The 24,851-nt window shown below is 34.3% G+C and overlaps 2 protein-coding genes across 24 annotated transcripts in view; both read left to right on the top strand.

The window, feature by feature from the left end:
* The window catches only part of Phldb2 (pleckstrin homology like domain family B member 2), a 198,633-nt gene extending 191,012 nt beyond the window's left edge, over positions 1-7,621 (top strand). For all 21 annotated transcript variants that reach the window (XM_078044250.1, XM_078044245.1, XM_021720659.3 and 18 more), the window contains 3 exons: positions 1,069-1,288; positions 5,243-5,328; positions 5,835-7,621. In XM_078044250.1, the coding sequence (XP_077900376.1) occupies positions 1,069-1,288; positions 5,243-5,328; positions 5,835-5,975 (447 nt within the window). In that variant the 3' untranslated portion in view covers positions 5,976-7,621. The remainder of the gene's footprint in view (positions 1-1,068; positions 1,289-5,242; positions 5,329-5,834) is intronic.
* Positions 7,622-8,456: 835 nt separating this feature from the next.
* Abhd10 (abhydrolase domain containing 10, depalmitoylase) lies at positions 8,457-23,128 on the top strand. Of its 3 annotated transcripts, XR_005726924.2 has the most exons (6): positions 8,457-10,295; positions 12,265-12,448; positions 17,126-17,237; positions 17,584-17,721; positions 18,124-18,224; positions 21,251-21,310. XR_005726924.2 is itself a non-coding variant. In XM_005340981.5 (5 exons), the coding sequence occupies exons 1-5, from the start codon at positions 10,154-10,156 to the stop codon at positions 21,584-21,586; spliced, it is 912 nt and encodes a 303-aa protein (XP_005341038.1). In that variant the 5' UTR covers positions 8,457-10,153; the 3' UTR covers positions 21,587-23,128. The 3 variants fall into 3 exon arrangements, 2 of the variants coding, with proteins under 2 accessions (XP_005341038.1, XP_077900384.1); XM_005340981.5 differs by lacking the exon at positions 18,124-18,224 and having other exon boundaries at positions 21,251-23,128; XM_078044258.1 differs by lacking the exon at positions 21,251-21,310 and having other exon boundaries at positions 18,124-18,228.
* The last annotated feature ends 1,723 nt before the right edge of the window (positions 23,129-24,851 follow it).

Genomic DNA, 24,851 nt, shown 5'->3' with positions numbered 1-24,851 from the left:
TTATTCTTGCTAGTTGCTTGCAATCTAATAGTACTGCAGTTAAAGACTGTCTTTAAAGCTTTGTGTGTTCCAAGGGCTCAGTAAGTTGTGACACACGACCATAGTCAAGAACCACAGAATCAAAGGCAAAATACAGAAGAAAAATACAAAGTAAAACTTGTTTATTTCACTTTTCCCTACCAAATTCTGTTTTGCAGTGAAGGTCATCCATGCCTATTTAGTATCCAATGCCAAACTAATAATCACAATTCTACTTTAATCCAGATTATAAATTTTTGCCTCCAAGTATATGATTACATCATCTCCCCAGGGCCAAGGGGTAGAGTTATTTAACAGGATAAAATAGAACACCATTTCATAAATATTATCCATGGTTATATTAGGTTATCTTTCTTGGTAGATAAGCCTTTGCACTAACTATTAGTGAAATGAAATACATCTAATACCTCCCTTTGACCTCTGGTTCTGAATAACTTATGTTAGGTCCAGCTTTGATTTGACTTCTAACATTATTTTAGCTTCACTTTTCAAAACATACATTTTTTCCTTCAATTTCTTTCCAAGTGTAGATAAGCTGACATTTATAATTTAGGAAGATCTCTGGGGGTTGTACTTATTAAATAGTGTTCAACCAGTCATGCCATGACTGGAATTACTTAAGGAGAACTATTGTTTAGGTTGTGGCAGGGAGAATGGAAATCTTCCCATGGAGGAATCTTCATTTGCAGGAAACAACCCAAATAGCTTTATGCTTCATTTCCCTGTGTTTGTTAGGAGCTAAGTACCTCTTTTAAGCTAAAATAAATGACATTTTTTCATTCTCCCATCAGCCCACCTCAAGGAGTAGGATTTATTGGTCTGAGTTTACCTACCCTTTCCATAGTGCTCAAAATAATATCCACTACTCAGTCTCCAAATGATAAGCATTTTATCCTAAGCTCTCATAATGATAATGATATGGGCACTTTAAAGCTTAGACTTTTACTTAGTTTCTGCTTCTAAACATCTATAACCTAATGAAAAAAAAAATACTTAGGCTTATTTGGAATGAGTTTCATTCTTTTTCAGGCTCGTCCCTTGACACGTTATCTACCTGTCCGGAAGGAAGACTTTGATTTGCGGAGCCACGTAGAAACTGCTGGCCACAATATTGACACCTGTTATCACGTATCCATCACAGAGAAGACCTGTCGAGGATTCCTCATCAAAATGGGTGGAAAAATTAAAACTTGGAAAAAACGTTGGTTTGTTTTTGATCGAAATAAGAGAACATTTTCTTATTATGCAGGTGGGTGATAAAAAAAACTTGAAGTGGTATATTCAAAGAATATAGAAAATATTCTATATTCTGTTAAAGAGGAAAGGCAATTGAGAGTCAGTATAAACAGGTTGGTAAGTAATAAGAGTAATGGAAACATTAGCTTGGAGGATGTACCGTATTTTATATTTAGATTGTATAGTTCAATGTGGTATGAATTTCCTTTTCTCAAATAATAAAAATATTATTAACAAAGTGTGAATCAGTCCATTCCAGTTCTGCAATAAACTGCAACCCAAACACATATTAAGTGGAATTTATGCTTTTAACATTAAATATTGGCCTTTGAACCACAAGGCCAGAAAAAAAGTTTCTTCTTATTTATTTATTTATTGCCATATATCTTATTTAACACATACAATTAAGCAGCCCTAGCTGACAGTCATTCAGTTAATGTTTACAAACTAATATGATCTTTTAAGTACAAAGAGTAAAGCTCCTCTGTGAACTAGTGAATAAGTAAATCCATAAAGCATTTTTGGACTCTCACTTGCTGGATTATAAGAGATGTACCCTACTGAATCTTATATAAATACAAAAATATTAGTATTACTGGCCTACTTATATACTTATTAATATAACTGGCCTCTTATTTACTCTTAGATCATATGTGAAGTATGTACAATTATTAGCAAAAGTCTAGCTGTGCTCCCTTTCCAGCTGCTGAGGAGGACAGGTATCTTACCAGCTATTATGCTTTGGAGTGACAGTATCAGCAGTCATGAGCATCTCTAGGAGTTGTTGTAAATTGTGTTAGTGTAATAAATGTAAAACTTCCAGATGCCAAGGTGCATACCTATGATCCCAGCAGGTTGGAAAGCTGAGGGAGGAGGATCACAAGTTTGAGGCCAGCCTCAGCAACTTAGCAAGGTCCTGTCTCCAAAAAAAAAAGGTGGTGGGGGGAGAAAAAAGAAAAAATGTAAAACAACAGTTCAGCCATCTAAGCCAACCAGTGAGTGCAGGTTACTGTATGTAAGGAGGAGTGTGAAAACCCACCACCCTTCAATTCAGTGAAGGACACACTGGCTTAGAGAGCCCTAGAATTGGGGTGGAAATGGGCAGGAGTGCATGCCTTTCAGTAAGGGGCTTCCTTGGGTGGGGTACAGCTATTTCAGAAGTCAGTGGTTGAAGAACATGGCCTGTCCCTGGGAGGTGCCTGCTTTGCCTCCCCAGGGCTTTCTGACCTTGGGTTTTATAAAAATCCAGAGCAGCTCTCTTCAGTTAGTGCAGTAGTAAAGATGCCTATTTAATAAGAAATCCTACCTCTTGTTGGCAAAAATGCACAAACAAAATTTTGCAGCATGCTAGACAACCTCACCCATAATTTTCCAAAAATAAAACTTTAAAAGAACTTCAAAGACATTTCCATCTCCCATACTCCTCTTCTTTGTCAACTTTATTTCATTTTTTCATTCAGCAGCCAGGTGACTGGCTCGGTCCCCAGGCCAGCTTCTCAAACTTGTATCCTTCTGATCCATGTAAAGGCAACTTTCCAAATCAAAACTTTTGGTGATTGTTTTTCAGTTTTTTGAAAAATATCCAAAGCTTTCTGGTATATGAAAGACTACTCAGAATGCTAATACATCAAACAGATAAAATTCCGTTTCATCAGCTTTCTAATACTTACATAAGATGTAAATGACCAGTGAGACCTAGTGGGACAAATGCTTCCCAGTAGGCTCTGTTCATAGCCATCACCATCAGCTTTGTCCACTCCCAACCACATTCATACCTCTGCCAGGTCCCCTTGCCAAACACCAACAAGCACAGGCTTAGAGCAGTCCTTATCTAGTCCCCCAGATGGCTGCTCAGGCTGGACCTGACCCCACAGGAGCAGTGCCCTTCAGCTTGTCCCCGCATGACCTTGCATGCCTGAAGAAGCTGCAAATGTGAGTGCTGAAGGCTGAAGTCCTAGCTCTCTCTATTATTCATGATCCTGCCTTTGTCCTTGGCCTCCTGTACCTTAAAACAGAGAGTCTAGAAAGAAAGCTGAAGCACAGAAAAAAAATGTCTGAAAATTGAGGGAATAGTGCTGTTGAGAGAGAAAGAATAACAGCATTTGCTGGTCCGTGTACAGTAGCACCATTGATCTTCTTGCCCCTCCATGTGGTTGAGAGGCTTCTGTTCTGCAGAGGGCTTTCCCACAGAGGAAGTGCCCTACAAACAGAAGTTTCATTCCTTAATTTTCTGTCTGCTTGAAACACTGACAAGATGTACTTTTATCTCCAGATTGTATTTTGTATCTGTTTTGAGAAAATAAGGTATCACTGTATTCCCATGGATTGTTGCAGGAGCCTTTCCGTGGTAAATGTTTGAAGGACACATTGATCTTCGCTTTCATTCAAACTGATTGAAACCCACTGAACATGGGTATTAATAAAAACAGTATTTCCCAAGGAAGAGCAAAACACAAAGATATAGTCCATTATCAAATAGTTCTGGGTTAAATGTAATTAAATATATTAAGTTTATTTTCTGGGGAATTTCTCTGAGTCACTATTTTTTAAGATGAGTTTTTTTTTGTTGTTTCTTTTTTATTATTATTGGGGAAAAGATGCACTTATCTAGTAAAAAAAATTCAAAATAAAATAAAATCTACATAATGAAAGAAAATCTCTTTTCCATCAGAGGTGTCCTGACCTTCTGACACTGTTAAGTCTGAAATATTCTTTCAGATTTTCTGTCTTTGTTTTTTTAAAACATATTTTTAGCTGTATATGGACACAATGCCTGATTTATTTGTTTTTGATGTGGTGCTGAAGATTGTACCCAGTACCTCATACCTGCTAGAGAAGCACTCTACCACTGAGCAACAACCCCGGCCCCTGTCCTTGTTTTTATATGCTTTGTTATGTGTATATATTCTTTTTTCTTCTGTGCCTTTTGGTAACAAATTATTCACTTTGTTCATGCCCTATTTCACATAAAAGTATGTCAAGAGTGCTTTCCTGTCCGTATACACAAAGGCTGCAGTGGTTTTAGAGTCCATTGTGTGGCTGGTCTATAATTAAATCAGTACCTTATTAAATCTCAAGCAGATGTCCTGTAGCCAGTGTGCCATAACAAAGTAGATGTTATACAATAAAGTTTTAAGGTAGAATTAGTGAGTAAGAGGATTTTTGCATTTTTAATTGTGTTTGTCTACCAATTGCCATCCAAAAGGGACTGTCTCAATTGTATTTCCACCAACTGGGTGTGACAGTCTCTTTCCTTGCCTCCTGACCCATGCTTTTAAAATTCTTTAATAGGCTCACATGCATTGTGATATTTGTAGAGTTCAAATTATAAAATATTTCAAGAACTTAATAAATCACAGAGTGGTGCTATTCATTGGAGCCTTTTGTTGTTTTGTATTTTGTTTTTATGATTAAATCTAAAAAAAATCTTTGGAAACAAGTTAAAAATGTTGCATTGAAAGGATAATAAATTATTGATGAGAAACTGTTCAAAATAAGAAAAAAATGAAACATGTTGGACAAGTTTGATAAAGATATAAGTAATATATTATTTAAATTATAAATAAAAACACTCAAAAATTTCACTATAACCAATCTGCATGTTAATATTTCCATTATGAAGATGTTGGAGAATGTGGGAAAAATTTTGTATGGGTTTCAATAATGTTTCTACTTTGTGTGCTCACCTAATAGTCAGTAGTTCTGGTTGTTTTGACTGCTAATTTGCTGAAGAGCCTTGAACCAAGTCATTGAGCTTCTTTGGCTTGGAACTGGGAATTTCATGGGTTTTGGTGGTGATAGTTATTATTATTATTATTCCTTCATAAATAACAGGCCAATGCACTAGCCCAGGTTATCTTAAAAAATCTTAGATAATTCAAATGGTAGGTAAATATGTTAGTGGTGATAATTATGAGTTTACCATTTTTCCTGCCCATCAGTGGTGATCCTCAATCTGTCTTTGCAGATAAGCATGAAGCTAAATTAAAAGGAGTAATATACTTTCAAGCTATTGAAGAAGTATATTATGATCACCTTAAGAATGCTAATAAGGTAAGCATCAGTTTTCTAAATTCATACAATTCAAATGCATAATTAATCTGGGAAAAGATATTTTTGGATTTTAAGCAATTTACTTGTACCAGAATAACAAATAGATATGATCAGAATGGTGCTGGAAAATTAACATTAAAATAAGTAGGATATTTCTTTTTGAAAGGGAAAGAAATTATGAGGGGAATGGTAGTTTAATAAGATCTTAATAGAGCTAAGAATACCAGCCACCACTTATTATGTACCTCTTACCAGCTAGGTACCAAGCTTTATAAACTAATCACTAGTAATTAGCTCTATGTGAGATATCATGTGCGGAAAGACCAGAAAGATGGTCAATCCTGAGAAAGGCATTGGGAGTTGGCAAGGGAGTTATAGTTAATTAAAAATATAAATTTCTATAAGGAGGAACATTTAAAGAGGAAGAACCCTTCACACATGTCTTTGTACTTACTGTTATAACTTCAAGATGCTTGTTTGACATTCTTTTTATTTTTGGAATTTAGAGCCCTAATCCATTACTCACCTTTAGTGTCAAGACGCATGACAGAATCTATTATATGGTGGCCCCATCACCCGAAGCCATGAGGATCTGGATGGATGTAATAGTTACCGGGGCAGAAGGATACACTCACTTCTTGTTGTAGTGAATAGAAGAAATCGTCCACTTCAGGGCAGACTGCAATAATCCCATACAAGAATGAAGCCATATGCAATCTCAGATGGAATGACCTGACACACCCCTCCTATAACTGTACATGCTCAGAACTCTTTTCTTATTGGGAAGTCTTTTGTAAAAAGAAAGAAGAAGCTTAATTCAAAGTTTGATCATACGTAGCAAAAGAATTAAAGTTCCTGTGAGAAACACTATTTTGATAAATATCACATATGAACATTTCATATGAACTATTTTTATCAATTGTTGGTTTTGGTGAAATGAATAACAGTTTACAAAATGTCTGTATATATGTACTTGGAAATATGGAATTATTTTAGCATCCAAATCATTGCCATTGACATTATTGGTAATCAACTGACTTTTTAAAAAACTGCATTTTATAAATACAAGCAAATAAGGGCTTGGAGGAGAATGTCCTTTAATGTCCTTTAAATGTCCTTTAAGAATTTTGCCTTAATTTTTAAGTACTGCACCAAAACCAAAGACTTGGCATGACTTCTATTTAACAGTAGTAGTTTCAAGTAGTGAACTGCACTTGGTGTTGCTCTATATTTTAAAATGATATTTTGATGCCATTAAGTGCCATGGAAATTGACATTGCAATGTCAACATCAGTATAAGCTATGAAACATATATAGTAAACCATTTATTATAACAGAAGAAAAAAATAGCTGTGTGTTTCAAAAAAAAAAAAGCCCCTGTAGACAACAGACATTCTCTCATATTGGACAATTTTAAATAAAGAGAACATTTGATGTTAGGAACTTATTTTGCTGAAGATTTCTCCATTCCCAATGCTGAGAGTAAAGGCAACCAGTAGCATATTTTCTTTATGGATTGTTATGGAGCATACTTGTTAACTGCAGCCTCTCATGACTTAACTCTGAATTCATAGCTCTGTTTTCGCCAAAGAACAGAATAATTAAAATACCTATTTACAAAAATGGTGTAGTTCTATAAAAAGGCAAGCAAAATTCACTTAACATTCTCTATAATAGTTTATTATGTATTTCTTTTACTTAGCTTTTGTTTTTTGGAGTTAAATTAATTTGTTGAATTAAATGACTTCAGGCAAGTCTCTTTTATAATGGTTTTTCGGATACCATTTAATCTAGTTTTTCATGTTTTGTGTGTTTGTAAGAATGAATATACTCTTTCCCAAACATGGCAAATAAATAGAAGTAGAAAACAATGACATAACTTACAAAGGGGAAATGACTAGCTTAAAAGTGTCTATAAAATCCGTCAGGCCTGTTTGGGTACAATTTTCTTTTTTATTTTGCAATGTAGTCTGTATACATATGTACCTGTTGCCAATAATAAGATTTTGCAACTGGATGACACAAGATTTTACTTGAACAATGAAGGACAAAAATCATGATTGTAGAAGATATTTTTAAAATCTGATTTTACAGAGATCACCTTTAAACTGATTAATGATCTAAGAGATTGAAATGCAATTGTTGAGATTTTGTTGGTTAATATGAAGACAAAACTTTTCTGTACTGTATTATCTCCATAGGATTGTAAGGGTATTCTAATCAATTTGCATGATTTAAACCTTTCAAATTTGTGTGTTAAATGTATTGAGTTTGGATTAAAATGTTGACCTGATTTCACATTTGAAAGTAAACTCCTTTCTGATTAAGAAGTTACCTATCTGCAACATGATGGGAGATTGATTAATCAGCAAAAATCAATTGTAGAATCCACATAAAGATTGTTGTGTGCTAACATTATGATTTTTAGCTTGAAAACTAATAATTGGAAGGATCTCTGGCCACATTGCTATTGCTTACAAAATGAGATGAAACTTAAAAACTCTGACATCTTATTGTCTTTTCACATGAAGGCAGTAATAACTGTGGATTTCCAGGACTCTGTTTACTTATCTTTCTATCCAACAAGAAAAAAATGCAAATGTGAAGGAAAACTTTGGAACTTTACTTGATGAGTACTTCATTTGTCCCTCTAAATTAAGATAGCAGATTTCTGAAAGACAAACTGCCCTCAACAATATGTTCTTTCACACCGTTGTTAATGAAGGCAACATTGACAGTAGATGGCCAGAATGAAAAACAAGTTGGTCAATATCAAGTCCATCACTGTCAGGAAAAGTATTTACACTTGTCTTAAGCCACAAATGTTCCTGAATTGCTAGGTTAGGATGAACAAAGAAAATGATTAATGGGTTTGCTTTTTCTGTGCAGCATTTTTCAGAGTATGAATATTGCCACTAGTTTGCTGCACATAAAATACCAAAAGACCTGAAAAAATAAAGGGGAAAGAAGGAAGAGGAATCATTGGAAACATTTGCAATTATCCAAAAACAAAAAAGAGAAGTGTTTTGTTGTTAAAATACTCGGAATGGTGAAGTGACATTCCTTGGGTATTGCCTTGTAATTCAGTCCCTTTGTAGCCTAATGGAAAACTAGCAAAAGAGCTCAACATCTTGTGTAGTATGTCATGAAGTTAAGTCCTTACTCTATGTCCTTCCTATTTGGGAGATATTACAACTGTTTTTTTCGTTGTAAAAGGACAGAATGCCTTTATTTGTTTATTTTTATGTGGTGCTAAGGATTAAACCCAGTGCCTCACACATGCTAAGAAAGCACTCTGCCACTGAGCTATGGCTCCAACCCCGACATTATACCTTTTAAGAAAGAGATCTATTCAGTCTCTATTTATCCAACTTTTCCAGTTTGTTCTATTCTAACAGGACAGGTTCTTAAGACCCCAAAGACATGCTGGATTTACTATATACAACATTTGCCTTTGGCTCTGGTACCAGTCATTTCTCCAAATTTTATAACTAAAAATAGTTAAGTGGTTTCACCTCAAAGCATTACACCAACTAAGTGACTTTTAAGCAGAAAAATATTAGATAAGGCCTTAATGGTTGATATCTGTGGCCCTCAGGAATTACTTTGAAGGATGTCAAGAGTTTTAGTCCAGAAACACTTGTATAATTTATCCAACTTTTTTTCTATGGTCCATTCATTTTTTTCCCTTGTCTGCCTCCAAGAAATGGTGCTGTAGTAGATAGCATGCATCATAATGGACTAGTGTTTCTTGTTTTCAATAAGGTACTCACAAATGGGAGGGCACTGGGCCAAAGGGCATTGAAAATAATGCTTATTTTAAATTGTATTAAATGTGGCCAGATTACTTGTCAAGATTTTAGCATTTCACCCTCCCAGCAACAATATATAAATGATAGTTTCCATCATCTTTGCAAATAGTTGCCCTTTTTAAATTTCTGCCACTCTGATGGGGTGGAAAAAATGATATGTTATTTTTTAAATTCACATTTTTTTCAATTAGACATCATGTTTATTTACATAAACTGCCTATTCATAGCTGTTGGTCAATTTATTGAAATTGTTTTTCTTATTTCTAAGAGTAAACTGAGTAGAATCAATGTATCTATGCTGTAAAGCCTAGTTTTTTCCTAGGTTCTCATTGGACTTAATGTATCTTTTGCCATTAAAAATGTCAAAATTCATATACAATCAAATGTATTTTTCTGTATAATTTGGGGTTTTCAAATATTTTAAAATTCCCTTCTATTCCTGGATTATAAAATATTCTACTAAAGATTATCTACTCTTCTAAATCCTATTCTTCCATTTAGATGATTTAATCTGCTGACGTTATTCTTCCATATAGGAAGAAGCGGGGGTCAAGATAATTCAATCATTCAGCAGGCACATGAAAAACTAGAACAAATACTATGAGTTGAAAATGGGCAAGGGAACCAGAAGATGTCTGATTAGACATCAGAGATTTACACATCAGGATTAAGGTCGCATCTTGGAGGCGTTTTCGGTGGAGGTTAAAACTGTCAGGAAGTCACGGGAACTTAGGATGCAGCGAGCCTTTTGGTTCCTCTCCCAAAGGTCCTCCGGACCATAAGAGGGTTTCCAAACTGTTAGAGGCAAATTTCCCTAAAGAAGAAACAACAATGCAGTAGAAAGAACGGGATGCGCGACGGATGCTCTACGCATGCGCGCTCTTCTGAGCGGAAAAAGCTGAGCAGCAAGGTTTACCAAGTTCCGCCTTCCAGTGAGCTGGGCATGCGCAGCCTGGGAGCTAAGCGTGTTGCGTCTCTCTAGAAGCCGGCCGGGCGCAGGGACAGCTGGGAAGATGGCGGCTGTGGGCTTGACGGCTGTGGCTGCCTGGGTACCCTGTCGGAGCTGGGGCTGGGCAGCCGTCTCCTTTGGCCCACACCGTGGCCTCAGCGCGTTACTTCCACGGAAGCCCCAGCGGGCGCCCCGGTGGCTCCCAGGTTAGTGTCCGAAAGGCGGGAGTAAGCTGCGTTCCTTCGAACGCGAACACTCGGCGTTAGGTCATTTCCTGTGCAATGCATTTTTGGCGCTCCGTTCAAAAGCGCTTTACCTTTTTTCTTAGCACTCCAGGCGCTTTGTACATTTCTGGTGGAGACTGTGACGAGAGCCCTGCTGGAGCCCTGGGGTATTCTTGGAAGCCCGAGTCCAAGGCCTTTTACTCCCCGCAGTTTTCAGGAGCTTCTGCCCTCTACTTGCCTGCTTTTCCTGCATGCACTTGGTTTTTACTCGCTTTGGGGGCTTTACGATTTAAAATACTTAGACCTGCCCTCCCATGACTTGAAACTTAAAATATGAGGCATGTTCTTTTTAAAAGTGTAGCTGCCACTCTTTAATCCTAGTTTTGTAGTGTTGTTTTCTTGATGCTCCTATTCAGTGAGTGAGCCATAATTATTACAAAGGAAACACGTTTTTGGATCAAACATCAGAGACTCTCATACACATACACACACACACACACACACAAAAAAAAAAAAAAGTCTTGAATTCTTGTTGAATTTTGTCCTTTGTCTTTTCACACCCTTATCACATAGCTGTCAGATGCTTGGTATCTAGGATAGTAATTAATTGGTCATTGTAGAGAGCTTTTGTTTCTAATTTTAAAAGTTAAACTTACATAGTAAATTTAACTGTAATTATACACAACGAAAAGTATGTATTATGTATAAGTACTAGCCAAGTATAGAATGTCCGTTCATTAAGCTCATTAAGGGTATACTCTTCTGTTTAGTAAATACTTTTTGAGCATTTATGTACCTAGCTTTCAGCTAATCCTTATTGTACAAAAATGATTAATGGATATGATGTTAAGAATATATTCACTTTAAATAAATTATAATTGTCTTGGGGAAATTCTTATGCAGCCAATATAATAACTGGAAGATGAGAGAAAGGAGTTTTTTGAGTGCTTAACTGAGGAAATGGAAGATGACAATCATTGCTGATACAATTGATTACCAACAACTGGCCCATTTTTTACCAAACGTTTTAAATTGGGCATATTTCTCTATATATTGAAACTTTGAAACAGGCTTATATGTAAAAGGGAGAGCATTAAAGCCTTCAAATAAGCTTTTTTAAAAATAAACATAACAAATCCAAAATGGGGAAAGTTTTCACAGCATATATGGAGGGAACTGAGAGGTTTTCCCTAGCTGCAAGAAAGTGGCGCAAGCTCAGCTCCATTTAATGTAAAAGAAATTGGTTAGTGGGGTAGGTGAGGACCCCACATTATAAGGAAGTACACAAATGTAATGGCTTTGAAGGGAGAAAGAGGGGTGTGTGTTAAATACTATATCTTTTGATCTCTTTAATCAAATATTGATTTATTCTAGGGAAAACGTTTTTTAAAGAATGAAATGAACTGACTTTGTAAAGTTCACCATTTGTGCTGCTCTAATTAAATTATTCTAATACCTGTGTGTATCATTCATGAAAAGCCAAACCAACACAAATAAATAGTGTTTGCAGAGTCCTATGAGAAATCTTTCCAAAAATATTTGCAATTCAAAGAGTAGAGAATGTGAAACTCCTCAAACAATAAAAAAGATGACAAAATCTCCAAAAAGAGGATTTTAACTAGTATAGTTAATGTTCATCAACACTGTTGAGGATAGGTTATGTAGCAGCAATAGGAAAATGGTTTTTGATGTATCTCTTTTATTTACTTGAAATTTCTACTTCATTGTGTAATTTGGAAGATTGGACCTTGAAGTTACTGGTTTTGACACAGTTGTAAAACAAAGATGCCATGACTAATGAATTTAATACTTGTTAATTTAGTCTGTTTTTTCCCCTATCAAAATGAAATGGTATTTAATATCAATGAGTTAAGAAAGGTAAAGTTTTATATATGATTTTCAAAAAAATGTACTTAAAAATTATAATTTATGTTTTTTGTACTTTGTTTAGTTTGCAGACAGAAGACATCAGTCTCTTTCCTTAATCGACAAGACCTCCCCAGACTGGCTTATAAGAGGCTAAAAGGCAAAAGTCCAGGAGTTATCTTCATTCCTGGCTATCGTTCTGATATGAATGGTACAAAAGCAATGGCAATTGAGGAGTTTTGCAAATCTCTAGGTCACGCCTGTATAAGGTAGGAACAAAACATTTCAGAGAACATTGATATTATTTAGCATGGTGGTGGAGAATTACTTCTGCTGTAACCAATTGAAGTAAATGCCAACACTTTTCTAGATTAATTTATTTTAATGGTCTGTAAACTTTCATCTTGTGATTTAGGGTGACTGTAAAAGCAACCTTTAAAGACCTTTTTAAAAGGTCTTTGTGCTGACTGACAATAGTGGTAGGAAAGGATATGTAAGAAAATAGACATATTAGTTGGCTTTCTTGTAATCTCTTTTAATTTTATTGTGGTTTCCCCCTGGAGACACAAGGTTTTATTTGACCACTGTTTATTGCCTTCTAAAATGTGTATTTAGGGATGAGGTTGTAGCTTAGTTGCAAAAGAGTGTTTAGTATACTTCAGTGTGAACCCATGTTAGATCTCCAGCATCACACACATAAACACAAAGTAACTAAAAGTAATTTATGTACTTAAAAGTATTGTAAAATTAGTGTTCTATGATTCACATTTTTGCTGAGTTTACTCTTTTTTTTTCAGTCCTTGAATCTTAGTATTTATAAGCATAAATAGGGATTGGTGGTGTTTAACTGAAGATTAATTTTACATTTCCTAATTTTTCACCCCAGCAATTATATTAATAAAATAATTTGTTCACTTTGTTTTCAAGTTTATCTGTAACAGTCACTTATTTATTATCTAATTTAATAGCAGAGTATGGTTTAGTCAAAAGAGTATTAGCCTGGAATTCAAGAATTTGGAGTTCTAGAGCAAATTCTTTCAGTAATGGTGACAAGTCAGTCAATAAACACTGAACCAAATTTTGTCAAAACAAGGAGGTTAAGTTAAATATAATTTCTGAGGGTTTTTTTTTTAAGCACTAACTGCACAAAAATCTATTCACCTAAGTTTTTAAAGTAATTTTACTAATATTCAGTAGTTCTATAAAATATAGCTAGATATTCTCTGTTCAACCTATTAGCAGAATTTATATAAATTATATGGATTTAGTCTTTTTCCCTCCCAGCAATTTATCAGAATTATTTTCATGGTCAGAGCTCTTTAAAATCTCTTCCAACTTAATTGTTATTCTGAAGACAAGTACTTTTTTGAAAATAGTCTCTAGCATTATACTGGGTGCTGAATAATAAGAATTATAAAACATTGTACTTGTCCTTAAGATTCTTTCAATCAGGGTGGAGACAATTCAGATAGGAAATTAGGCAGAAATACTCATCAGAATGTGATAGTCAGAAGAGCAACATACTGGGCTATAGTTATGGCTCAGAAGTAGAGTGCTCACCTACCATGAGTGAGGCACCAGGTTCGATCCTCAGCACCGCATAAAAATGAAATAAAGATATTGTGTCCTCCTATAACTAAAAATAAATGTTAAAAAAAAGAGCAACATACTTAGTTATGTAAGGTGAGAGAAAACTGAGGATTGAAGTGGATGGAAAAGACCTCATAAAGGAGCACTGAAAAGTAGTTAAGATTTAAATAAGAGGGAACTTCTGTCCAGGGAGGGAGGCTGCCCTTAGCAGAATATCATATCACAAATATTGCTATTACTATTTCTTGACCCCCACCCAAATTTGAATTAACAAATCACCTTTTTACTGATTCTTAAATTTCAGCTGAGCCTGTGAGAACTATAACCTGTTCCTCTCTCTCTAAGACATACTGTGAATTTTCTGCATTTTGGATGGTATACTAATATAAATTATACCTTGATTGATGATGGAACAATAACTATAAAGTATAGCCCACTTACTAAAATTTTTAATTTGATCAGATTTTTTTTATTTGACCTTATCAAACTTCATTACAGTATAGTCACTATTAACTATTGATTGCATTTTAGTTTACTACAAGAAATTTTATCCTCAATTTACATATTTTTCCTAATTTCTCAATTTACTTTTTTTGTAATTCTCACTATAAAATTTAAATGTTAAGATGAAGTGATTAATTTATTAGATAAGAAATGGTACATATGCCATGTAAAAATGGTTTCATAATGTCTTATCACATTGCATGTAAAGTAAAATTGCATCAGAATTCAAGCAAACACACACACATATATACACATATATATACATATATATATATATATATATATATATATACATATACATACACACACATACACACACACACACACACATGCTGCTCAGGCTAGCATTCTCATAATTATTTCTAGTGGTATTTTTTAATTTGGGCCTATGCCCCTGAAAAATTGAAGCTGCTAGAACAAAGTTATATTGCTGTTTAAAAGTCTTAAAAATAGCTGGGCTCAGTGGCACATACCTGTAATCCCAGTGACTCAGGAAGCTAAAGCAGGAAGATCTCAGGTACCAGAAAAAAAAATGTTTTAAAAATACTAAATTGTTTGAATTAGTATCCTTTGTCTCTGGATTAAGATGCAGCAAGAGGGAGCTATATATTTTTTATTTGTAATCTATTAGCATCACTAAATGTATTAATGCATATTTTACAGCTTCAAAGTTAATGGCCACCCTGCACCAAGCAAGTCTTTCAGCATCATTTTTCCAACGATTCAGATGTCATTTTTAGCAATAGAGTATTTTTTAATCAAGTTATGTACTTTCTTTTAGACATACTGCTATTGCATACTTAATTGACCATCATATAACATAAGCCTAACTTTTATATGCACTGGGAAGCCAAAAAGTTGTGTGACTCTCTTTATTTTAATATTCTTTTTATTATGGTGGTGGGGAGCTGAACCTGCAGTATCTCTGAGGTATGCTTATATTTTTTTCATAAAGGAGCTTCACAAGTATTTTGCAACCTCTCCATATATTTGGAAGGTAGTTGTAAAAGATGCAGCATATAATGATACCTCATTGCCCACCAAGGAGGGAAGAAAGGAAATCCAGTGCACTCTTCTCCTTAGTTGATCTTCTGGGTACCCTGGATTGATGATGGAACAATAACTATGTTTTAGACTATAGTAACAGCCTTGTTCAGATTTCCCAAAGATATGAAGTCATTTAATTTCAAACCTAAAGAAAATGTAAATTTCTGTTTCTTTGTTTGGGCACCTGGGGATTGAACTCAGAGCCACTTGACTACTGAGCTGCATCCCCAGTCCTATTTTGTATATTTTTAAGAGACAGGGTCTCACTGAGTTGTTTAGCACCTCGTCTTTGCTGGGGCTGGCTTTGAACCTGCAACCCTCCTGCCTCAGCCTCCTGAGCTGCTGGGATTACAAGTGTGCACCACCGTACCCAGCTTTCTTTTTTTTTTTTATCACTTAAAAATAAAATTAATAATAAAATAATTTCATATACTCTAATAACAAAGATTCACTAGTTTTCACTAGATTTTCAGAATCAAAAAAGCAAGAAAACTTTGATATTTGAATAAAGTAATTTTTCTTTTTCCTTCCAGTTTTATTCATTTAGTAGATGTTGTTAAATTCAGTGAGGTTTTTCTATCTATTGAAAGAATGCAGAGAGAAAAACAAGTTTATATGATGTGACTTAAAGAACAGCTAGGAGTTTGGGCAGGGAAAGAAGGCTTTGTAAATAGTAGAACAGCATGCAAAGGCTCAGAGTTATGAAAGGACTTGTCTGGGAAATGAGAAAAGTTTAATATGACTGAGGTTTAGGATAATCTGTAGGCATGGTATTGATACTTTATTGAATTGGGACCTGAAGGGAGAATTAAAATTTACAGATCATATAAACTGCCCCTGGATACCTAGAAAGTTACAAGGAGAAATGTATAGGTTCATAATGATGAATTTGATTCTGATCTCCTTCCTTACCATTAATTCAGCAAATATGTATTGAACTTTTACCACTTACAAAGTACTGATCTAGACACTGGGAAAGCGGGAGTAAACAAAACAAACTATGGGCCCATTTGAAGCCTCCATTCCAGTGTGGAAGACAGGCTACAAATCAATGATCAAGTGTCTTATCTGTCAAGTATAAGTGCTATGAAGAAAATAAAACAGTAAGGAAATACAGAATGATGAATGAAGCATAATTTTAATGATTGAACAGCCAGAGAAAATTTTCCTGGGGGTATAATATTAGAGCCAGAGGCCTGAATGAAGTGAGAGAGCAACTTGATGGATATCTGGAGAGAGAATATACCATGTAGAAAGGAGAGCTGATGAGGCAGGGAAGTGGATGTTGTGTTCCTTGAATTCAGTAAAGGAAGAGAGAATATAGTTGGGAGGGAGGGAAAAAGAACAGTAAGAGATAAGATTTCTAATAAAAAAAACTCTAATAGAAAATTGGTCAGGGTCCAAAATATGGTAAGGACTTTGGGTTTTATTGAAGATTATAGAAAGCCTTTGGAAGGTTTGTGTAACACATGTATCTGTTTAAAAATGGTCACTCTGATTTCTATGTGGAGAATAGAATATGCAAGTGGAAAATAGAAACCAGGAGACTTATGGAAAGATTTTTTATTAGTCCATTTGAAAGGTGATAATGAGTTGGGCTAGCTGTGGAGCAGGTAAGGAAGTGATTGGAAATGGAAGATATTTGAAGGTTAAGCCAATACAATTTGCTAAAATATATATACTATGATTTTTCACTATATTTTTGATATTTTAATAACAACGAATGTACCATCTTCAAAATTAAAGAAGCAGATATACAGAGATACATAAACATTTAGGTATAAATGTTTTGGTTTTTTTTTCAGGTTTGATTACTCAGGAGTTGGAAGTTCAGATGGCAAATCAGAAGAATGCACAGTGGGGAAATGGAGAAAAGATGTTCTTTCTATAATTGATGAATTAGCTGAAGGACCACAGGTGACTGTTTTTATAAATTATAGTCTCATGATAGATATGAAAATTTAATATTTTAAATGTTTAACAATGTTTTATGAACAATTTTGATTTAACATTTTCCATCATTTTTAACTTTCTAATAAAAAATAACAATTTACTTTTCATTGTATGAATTTTATTTTCAAAATTTTTGCCTAATATTTCTACAGAGTTAATTATAATTGAATTTTACTTTGTGCCAAATATTAAAAGTCTGGTAGCTATGTGTATATAGAAGAAAAAAATACATATATTTATATTTATATTAAACTACTTACTTCCCTTACAAACATTCCTCTCTAAAATGGTAATATAATTTTATTCTTAGATACTTGTTGGATCTAGCCTTGGTGGATGGCTTATGCTTCATGCTGCAGTTGCACGGCCAGATAAGGTCATGGCTCTTATTGGTGTAGCTACAGCTGCAGATGGCCTAGTGACACAGTTTAATCAGCTTCCTGTTGAGGTGAGTCACAGGTCACTTTGGTAAACCCAGAGGTGTACCTCCTATTATTCTTCTACTTTATCTTTTTTTGAATATTGGTTTATGTATCATCTGTCACTTGACATCATGTTGGCTCATCTTTTATTTTACCTGATTTTTTTGTATGATCTCTTTACAAAGTTTGTTTGGTCTCTTGCTTAAGGTTTCCTTTACAGTTCCTTTCAAGTCATTCTTCCAAATATTTGAGCCACATTAATAATAAAATCATACTTTGTGATTTATTTTTTACGAAGACTTTCTTTGCTTTTTTTTTTTTTTTTTTTTGTACTGGTAGTTGAATCCAGGGACCAGGGATACATTGTGCATTACCACTGAACCATATCCCCAGCCCTTTTTTTTTACTATATTTTTATTTTGAGACAGGGTCTCACTAAGTAAGAAGACTTTCTTTATTAATCACATTTATGTGTTTGGATCACATATCATGAACTACTTTTGTGCCTCCTTAACTTTGTGGCATTTAGGTAAGTACTACCTATTCCCACTACTGTTTTAAACTGAACTAAACAATTTAAAATTTGTTTTAGCCTGAAAGCAGCCTCAGATCTTCGGGATAGACAGACATCAGCCAAAAATCAGTGCATATAGATAAAATTTGTCATTCTGGACTAGTTACATAGTAGCATTCTTTTTCTACTCCAAATTCTTAGGCAGGGGGAAGAGGGGCTTTTTGTTATTAGCATGTTTTTTAACAGATCATGATACAAATGAGGTTTTTGAAATAACTGTCAAGATAGCTAGTTTATTACATTCTATTCTTGGCCATATGTTTAAGCATATTATTTATTTTCAACAATAAAAAATTAAATAATGAATAATAGGTTCTTATTTTTGTATAGTTTTATGTGTTTTCTAATTAATTGAATTCTCCCTGGGTTGTTTTTTCCTAGAGACCTAAATTTTCAGATGTGGGACTAAGCTCCTGGCAGGTCAAGGCACAGAAATTAAAGACTAAAAAACAGTCAAGAACAATGGTTTTAAAAATACACTCCCCAGTCAAGTAGATAGTCATCACCTCAGAACTTGATAAGAATGCAAATTCCTGAGCTTAAGCTTTACCATGAATTAGAAATTGAGGATGTGGATCTAGTAATTTGTATTAACAGGCCACCAGAGTAAAATTTGAGAACCACTGCTATAGAGAATTCAGAAAGAGAAGGAAAGAAAGAAATAAAAAGAAGATAATAAAGTATGTAGTATTGAATAGTAGGATGTCATTGACTTTTACCTCAAGTTCTGCATTGCAATCTGTGCCATATATTATCTCAAAAATGTGGCAGAATGAAAATGAGTTAAAAACTATTTTATTTTGTAGTACATAGGACAAGATCTATGTACATTTGCTTTTATATACGTGTATCCGCATCACTCAGCATGAGGATGTGGTGTATAGTCCCTAATGACTGTATAGACCTCTAGTCTGAAGATCAGGGCATATATTTGCTAATTCTAGATCACATTAGCAAAGTTGTTGATTTATAAGCATGTAAAAGGAAAGAGCAGGGATATTGGGACCACTGTGTCTTTTCCACACAAATAGCTAGCCATAACAATGTTAAGAGAACAGGAGAGAATTTTACATCGTTTTTGACTTTGGGAATTTTAAACTCAACATTTCTCATTGTTTGCCTTGGAACTTGATCTCTCTCATAACTGCTGCTAATCGTCTCCTCAGACAGGATGCACAGCTGTTTTGAATCTAAGCTTCTGAAGATCACATTGCCTTGATGATAATTTCTTCTTGTATAAAAAATTACATATACTGAATGTTTTCTTGGGATAATACTGTTTTTGCTATTTTTGAACTTTTTGTTTTTGAGAGTTTGGGACATGAAATATTTTATAAAGTTAATAACTTGTTCTTGAAATGAAATATATTCATTTAATTCAGTGGTAGATAACAGATAGTTGGGGGTCAGGGTGCGTAATGTGAATATTATTAATTCAGTGTCTCAGTAATTAGCCTAGCTTCTATATCATTCAATAGCCAATGGAACTAAGTTTTAATTACTGAAATATACAAATAAATGAACAATCTTGGTTGAAGATGACTGAATATCATTTTTCTTTTAAACATTTGGTTTATATGTTGTTTTACTACAGAAAACCCCATGTATTAATAGATTCATACATTTTTTTATCTTATAGAATTTTCATTAATTTAAAATCATTTGGAGACATACTGAGAAGCACAGCTTTCAGATATTATGTACAGATCTTTATTTTTAAAGATATTCAGTGAATAATAATATGGGAATGGTCAAGCTAATTATTTTAAGTTGATCATAGTAGACCATTCTGCAGCCTTTAAAAACTATAGAATTTTGAAAAACCCAGGAATAATATTAAATTAATAAAGCATTATAGAAAATTGTATATGGATATGTAATAGATAACATATTTTACATATTACATATATAAAAACCAAGTGCATAAAAATCCTGAAAGTCAGAATAAAAAGGATTGTTATTTCCATGAAGTAGGATTTTTTTCAGTGTACTTGCTTATATTTGCTGTGATTAATAAGTATATGTTATTCATTGAAAGTTCTAATTTTTAATTTGGAAAAATGAGATGAATTATAATCTCAAAATTAGAAATTCTCAAAAGGATTTATAGAACATATAATATTTCATTTTAAGGTAATAAACCTAGAAAATATATTTTTAAGTTTTTCAGGAAGTATTTGGAAGACTTCTGTGTTATTCAAACCAAGCTATTTTTTTTTCTCATTTCTAAAATGCTGAAAAGTAAAAACTATACATTTTACCTTCAGCCTAAAATTGCATGAACATGTGTTCATTTCTGTCTTATTTTTCATTTTTAATTCTATGCTGGATTTTTCCTGTATTCCACACCCATTCTACATACTTCTTATGGTTTCTTTTCATTTTACGATTTTGAAATTTAAACAACTTTTATTCTAAGATCTGATTTTAAGTAAATATAAGTGTATTCTTGGACTGATTCCTAGAAATTATTGTACTTTTCTCTTATTGCCCTTTTAGTTGGAGTGAAGTGATAACTGATTTAAGCAGTGTGATAAAGTTAGATAAATCTAAATTTGATTCATAGCCATAACATTCACTTTGAACTCCAAACATAATTTCTGATTTCTCTAAACTTTAATATCTACTTTTATAAAAATGGAATGATAACAGAATTCCTATCAAGATCTTATGAAATAATATGTGTAAAGTACCTATCATAGCACCTTGCACATAGTATTTTTCTAAATATTTATTTTTTAGTTATAGGTAGACACATATCTTTATTTTTATATGGTACCGAGGATTGAACCCAGTGCCTCATGCGTGCTAGGCGAACGCTCTACTTCTGAGCCACAATCCAGCCCTATGATATTTAATTTTTGATAATTATTATTGTTATATTTTTGTCCTCTTATGCAAGGTCTGCTTTCCTGAGACAAAGCCTATTGCGTGTGTTAATGTTACTTACATGCTTTTATTTTCCTAATTTTTCCCAATAGGTAAAAAAGGAAGTGGAGATAAAAGGTGTGTGGTCCATGCCATCCAAATATCATGAAGAAGGATTTTATCACATTCCATACAGTTTCATTAAGGAAGCAGAACACCACTGCTTGTTACATAGTCCAATTCCTGTGAACTGCCCTATAAGATTACTCCATGGCATGAAGGATGACATCGTACCTTGGCATACATCTATGCAAGTTGCTGACCAAGTAGTCAGCAAAGATGTAGATGTCATTCTCCGAAAACATAGTGATCATAGAATGAAGGAAAAAGCAGACATTCAACTTCTTGTTTATACTATTGATGACTTGATTGATAAGCTTTCAACGTAGTTCACTAGAATCACATTTTTAATAGGTATGTAAATTATTCAGAAGATTGAAAGCAATACAGCAAATCAAAGACCCTTATACTGTAGGTTTTTCCCTCTTACCTCTATTTTGTAAATATCAGAAAAGTATTTATTTAATTATGTCTTTGCACAAATAATACACATTGTGATGGAAGTACCGGCGGCTGCTGTTTAGAAAAATTTTTTCTTCCTTCAGTCTTTGAATTTTTTTCCGTTAAAATATTTCCTATTTTTTATTCAAGAGATGTTTGCTTTCCTTATGTATATGTTAGCCTTGCCAATTCTTATGTTCTGTTATTAATAAAATTTGAATATTTTGGGTTTTGTTTGCCACATTTATAAATGGAAATTTATAAAATTCTGATTTTAAAATGCAGTTCACAAAAATAGGAAGATGTTTATTGAAATAAATTTGAAATGTCTAAAGCATAAGAAAGTTTAAAAATAAGAATATCATTTGAATTTAAAATTAAGGTTTTTAGTCTTTTAAAGGCTCACAGCTTTTTACAGTGATATAAAATAATTTCTAAATTGGTTGGTAAAAACTAAAGAGAAAATTGATCTTTTTAATATTGCCCACTTGCAGAAATACTTTTTATTAATTTGTGCCCTAAGTACAAATAGCCAAGTAATTGCCACTTAAAGGGCTTTCTGAAGTGTAGAGAATCAGGGGGGGAAAATATAAAATGCAAGTACAAAGGGTTTTTTTAAAAGTATAACTTTTTTAGTAGCCTTGATAATATTGAGTTGGTAGTTTTTAGCTGTTAATTTTGGCTAGACTTGACTTTTGCTGTTTGGATTATTTCAAAGTAAAATTTTTATAAAGTTGACAACATGACTCATATGAAATGAGCATGTGTAAAGACTTATTTAACTTGATAATGAGGGAGTCAGAAGATAGTAAACTGATTCAAAGGACAATTTTAAGAAACAGTATTTATAAGCATTACAGGAAAAAGGTTTGGATAAAATTGCTGTTTAGAAAGGTGTTAAGAGCAGACTGATTATCTCTAGAGACCTGCTTTAGAAGGTTGGTTGGTCCATGGCTGTTTTCTAGGAACTTGAATTTCAGGGAGCTCCCACTATTCTCACATCTGATTGAAGCAGTTCACTGTGCCTAAACTGTGCACAAAATTTGGTTTGTGCTGAACACTTGGAAGTCCAGAATATTGATCTATTCCTGGCAGAAAATTTCACATGCTGCTGTAAAAACTCATTGTTTGGCAAACTAAATTCAACCTTGTGACTCTACTGCTAGGATTCTTGAAAGCATGCACCTAGTTTTCCCAGATTTCATTCATCGCATGTGTCTTTTTCCTTTGCTAATTTAGCTATGTGTCCTTTTCATTGTAGTAAATCATAGCTGTGATTAGAACTACATACTGAATCCTGTGAGTCCTAGCAAATTTTTGAACCTGGGGGTGGTATTGAGGATGCCTGACACAGAAAGATGCACTTAAGCTCTGATCCATTTGTTGTGTTGTATACTGTAAATCCTAATAAAAAAGATTTGTGTGCCATAGTGCCTGGTGCTGTGGATTGACAGAAGTGACATTGGCTGTTCTTGAGTCAGTTGGACATTGCTAGGCATGAAGATTACTAGGAAAAATAAGAAAGGGTCTCTGCCCATGAGACTTCTCTGAGGTTAAACATGATTGCAAAATGGAGTAAGTATAAATAGAGGTACATAATTATGCAGAGGCAGTAATCAGTGCTTAAGGGCAGGAACTCATGCATGGATTTGAATCATGGCTTCCCATTTACTAGCTCTATTCCTGAGCAATTAGTATCACTGAACCCAGTTTCCTCACTTGTAAAGTGACATAATATAAACCTAGATAATAGGATATAAGGCCAAACACATGGGAAGCACTACCTTTTAATTTTATTTGTATTATGTACAGAGTACAGTCCAGTAAGAATGATGGGCACAAATAATCCATGGTGGAAGAAAGAAATGGGTAGGGCTACTAAAGGTGAACTGAATTTGACTTTCTTAATACAAGGATCCCAATTAAAATGTTAATTTTATGGTGTTCATTCAAATATTCAGTGGTTAAAAAAAGGGAAATTCATAATCCAAAGAAAGCTATTATAAAATTCAGCTTTGCAGAGGTTGACATCACAAATTCTAAATGAGGTGAAATTTAGTGTATTCTAGTACATTGTTAATTACTGTTGTGATTTTTCTTGCCAGATTTTTGTTCTCTACTAAAACGCTCAGGGGTCACTCCAGGTAAACTGGGCTAACTTTTGGACTGTGCAAAATAAGCACACAAGAGACACAAATACCTTTTTCTTTGGGGTCGCTGTGACGGCTCCTCTGATCTTAAGGGTCTGCAGAAAGAGAGAACATGTGCTGACCTCTATTATTGAGGAAAAGCTATTCAAATGAGGCTAGGGGTCAGGTTTCAGGGGGCTGAGTCTATCTTCATGATGTCCACTGTCAGCAGGTTGACTGACATCTAGGTAGGCCACACCCAAGGGCACAGTAAGAGAAGGGGACACACACAAGGCACTTCCATGGAACATTCTATCCTAAACAGGGCAAGGGGTAATATTACAAAGGAACAGGTGAACATAGCTCCACCCATGGGGCTGTAGGAAGACATGCCCAGGCAGGAAGACAGAAGTCACTTGAACCCTAGAAGAGTGGGACAGTCTAGCAGCATGGGTGCTGATGCCACATTGCCCAACAGGGGAGTTAACTCAGTCACATGTGAGGTTGGCCTCCCACATTTTCTATTTTTCCTCCAAAACTACTCCAACTGCCCCATCCTATGTATTCAGTGACATGAATTGCATGAACAGCCAGCAGCCCCTGTGTGCATTATCCTCTGGAATTTCTGTATTATTTTTAAAGTGATGTGATTCCTCTGAAGTATTTCGGCATATGCAATGGAAAGGAATAAGACAAATATCCGTGTAAAGGAAGGTTAAGGCCAAATAATATATTTTGTTTTTTCTATATCTTTTTATCTTGGAAACATTTCCAGACACAAACGGTATGTCATTCTCCAAGCAGCCAATAGAGAGTTCTGTGTGGATGAGAGGAAGAGAAGAGTTCTGGACAAGACTTGAGTTTTAAAAGCATGAAGATGGTTAAGAGAAGTACCTCACCTCATAAATTCCAGGACAGTTTCCAAATTGTCCATGTCTACTATTCATTGAATTTGGAACAGCTTAAAAAAAAAAATCTAAAGAACCCTTATTTTCTAGAGGAGGAAAGAAGGCAGATGACATTT

Source organism: Ictidomys tridecemlineatus, chromosome 3 (assembly GCF_052094955.1).
Source record: "Ictidomys tridecemlineatus isolate mIctTri1 chromosome 3, mIctTri1.hap1, whole genome shotgun sequence".
In the NCBI taxonomy this organism is placed as follows: domain Eukaryota; kingdom Metazoa; phylum Chordata; class Mammalia; order Rodentia; family Sciuridae; genus Ictidomys; species Ictidomys tridecemlineatus.
Note: the sequence above shows the minus strand (reverse complement) of the source record. Positions and strands in the feature narration are given on the sequence as shown.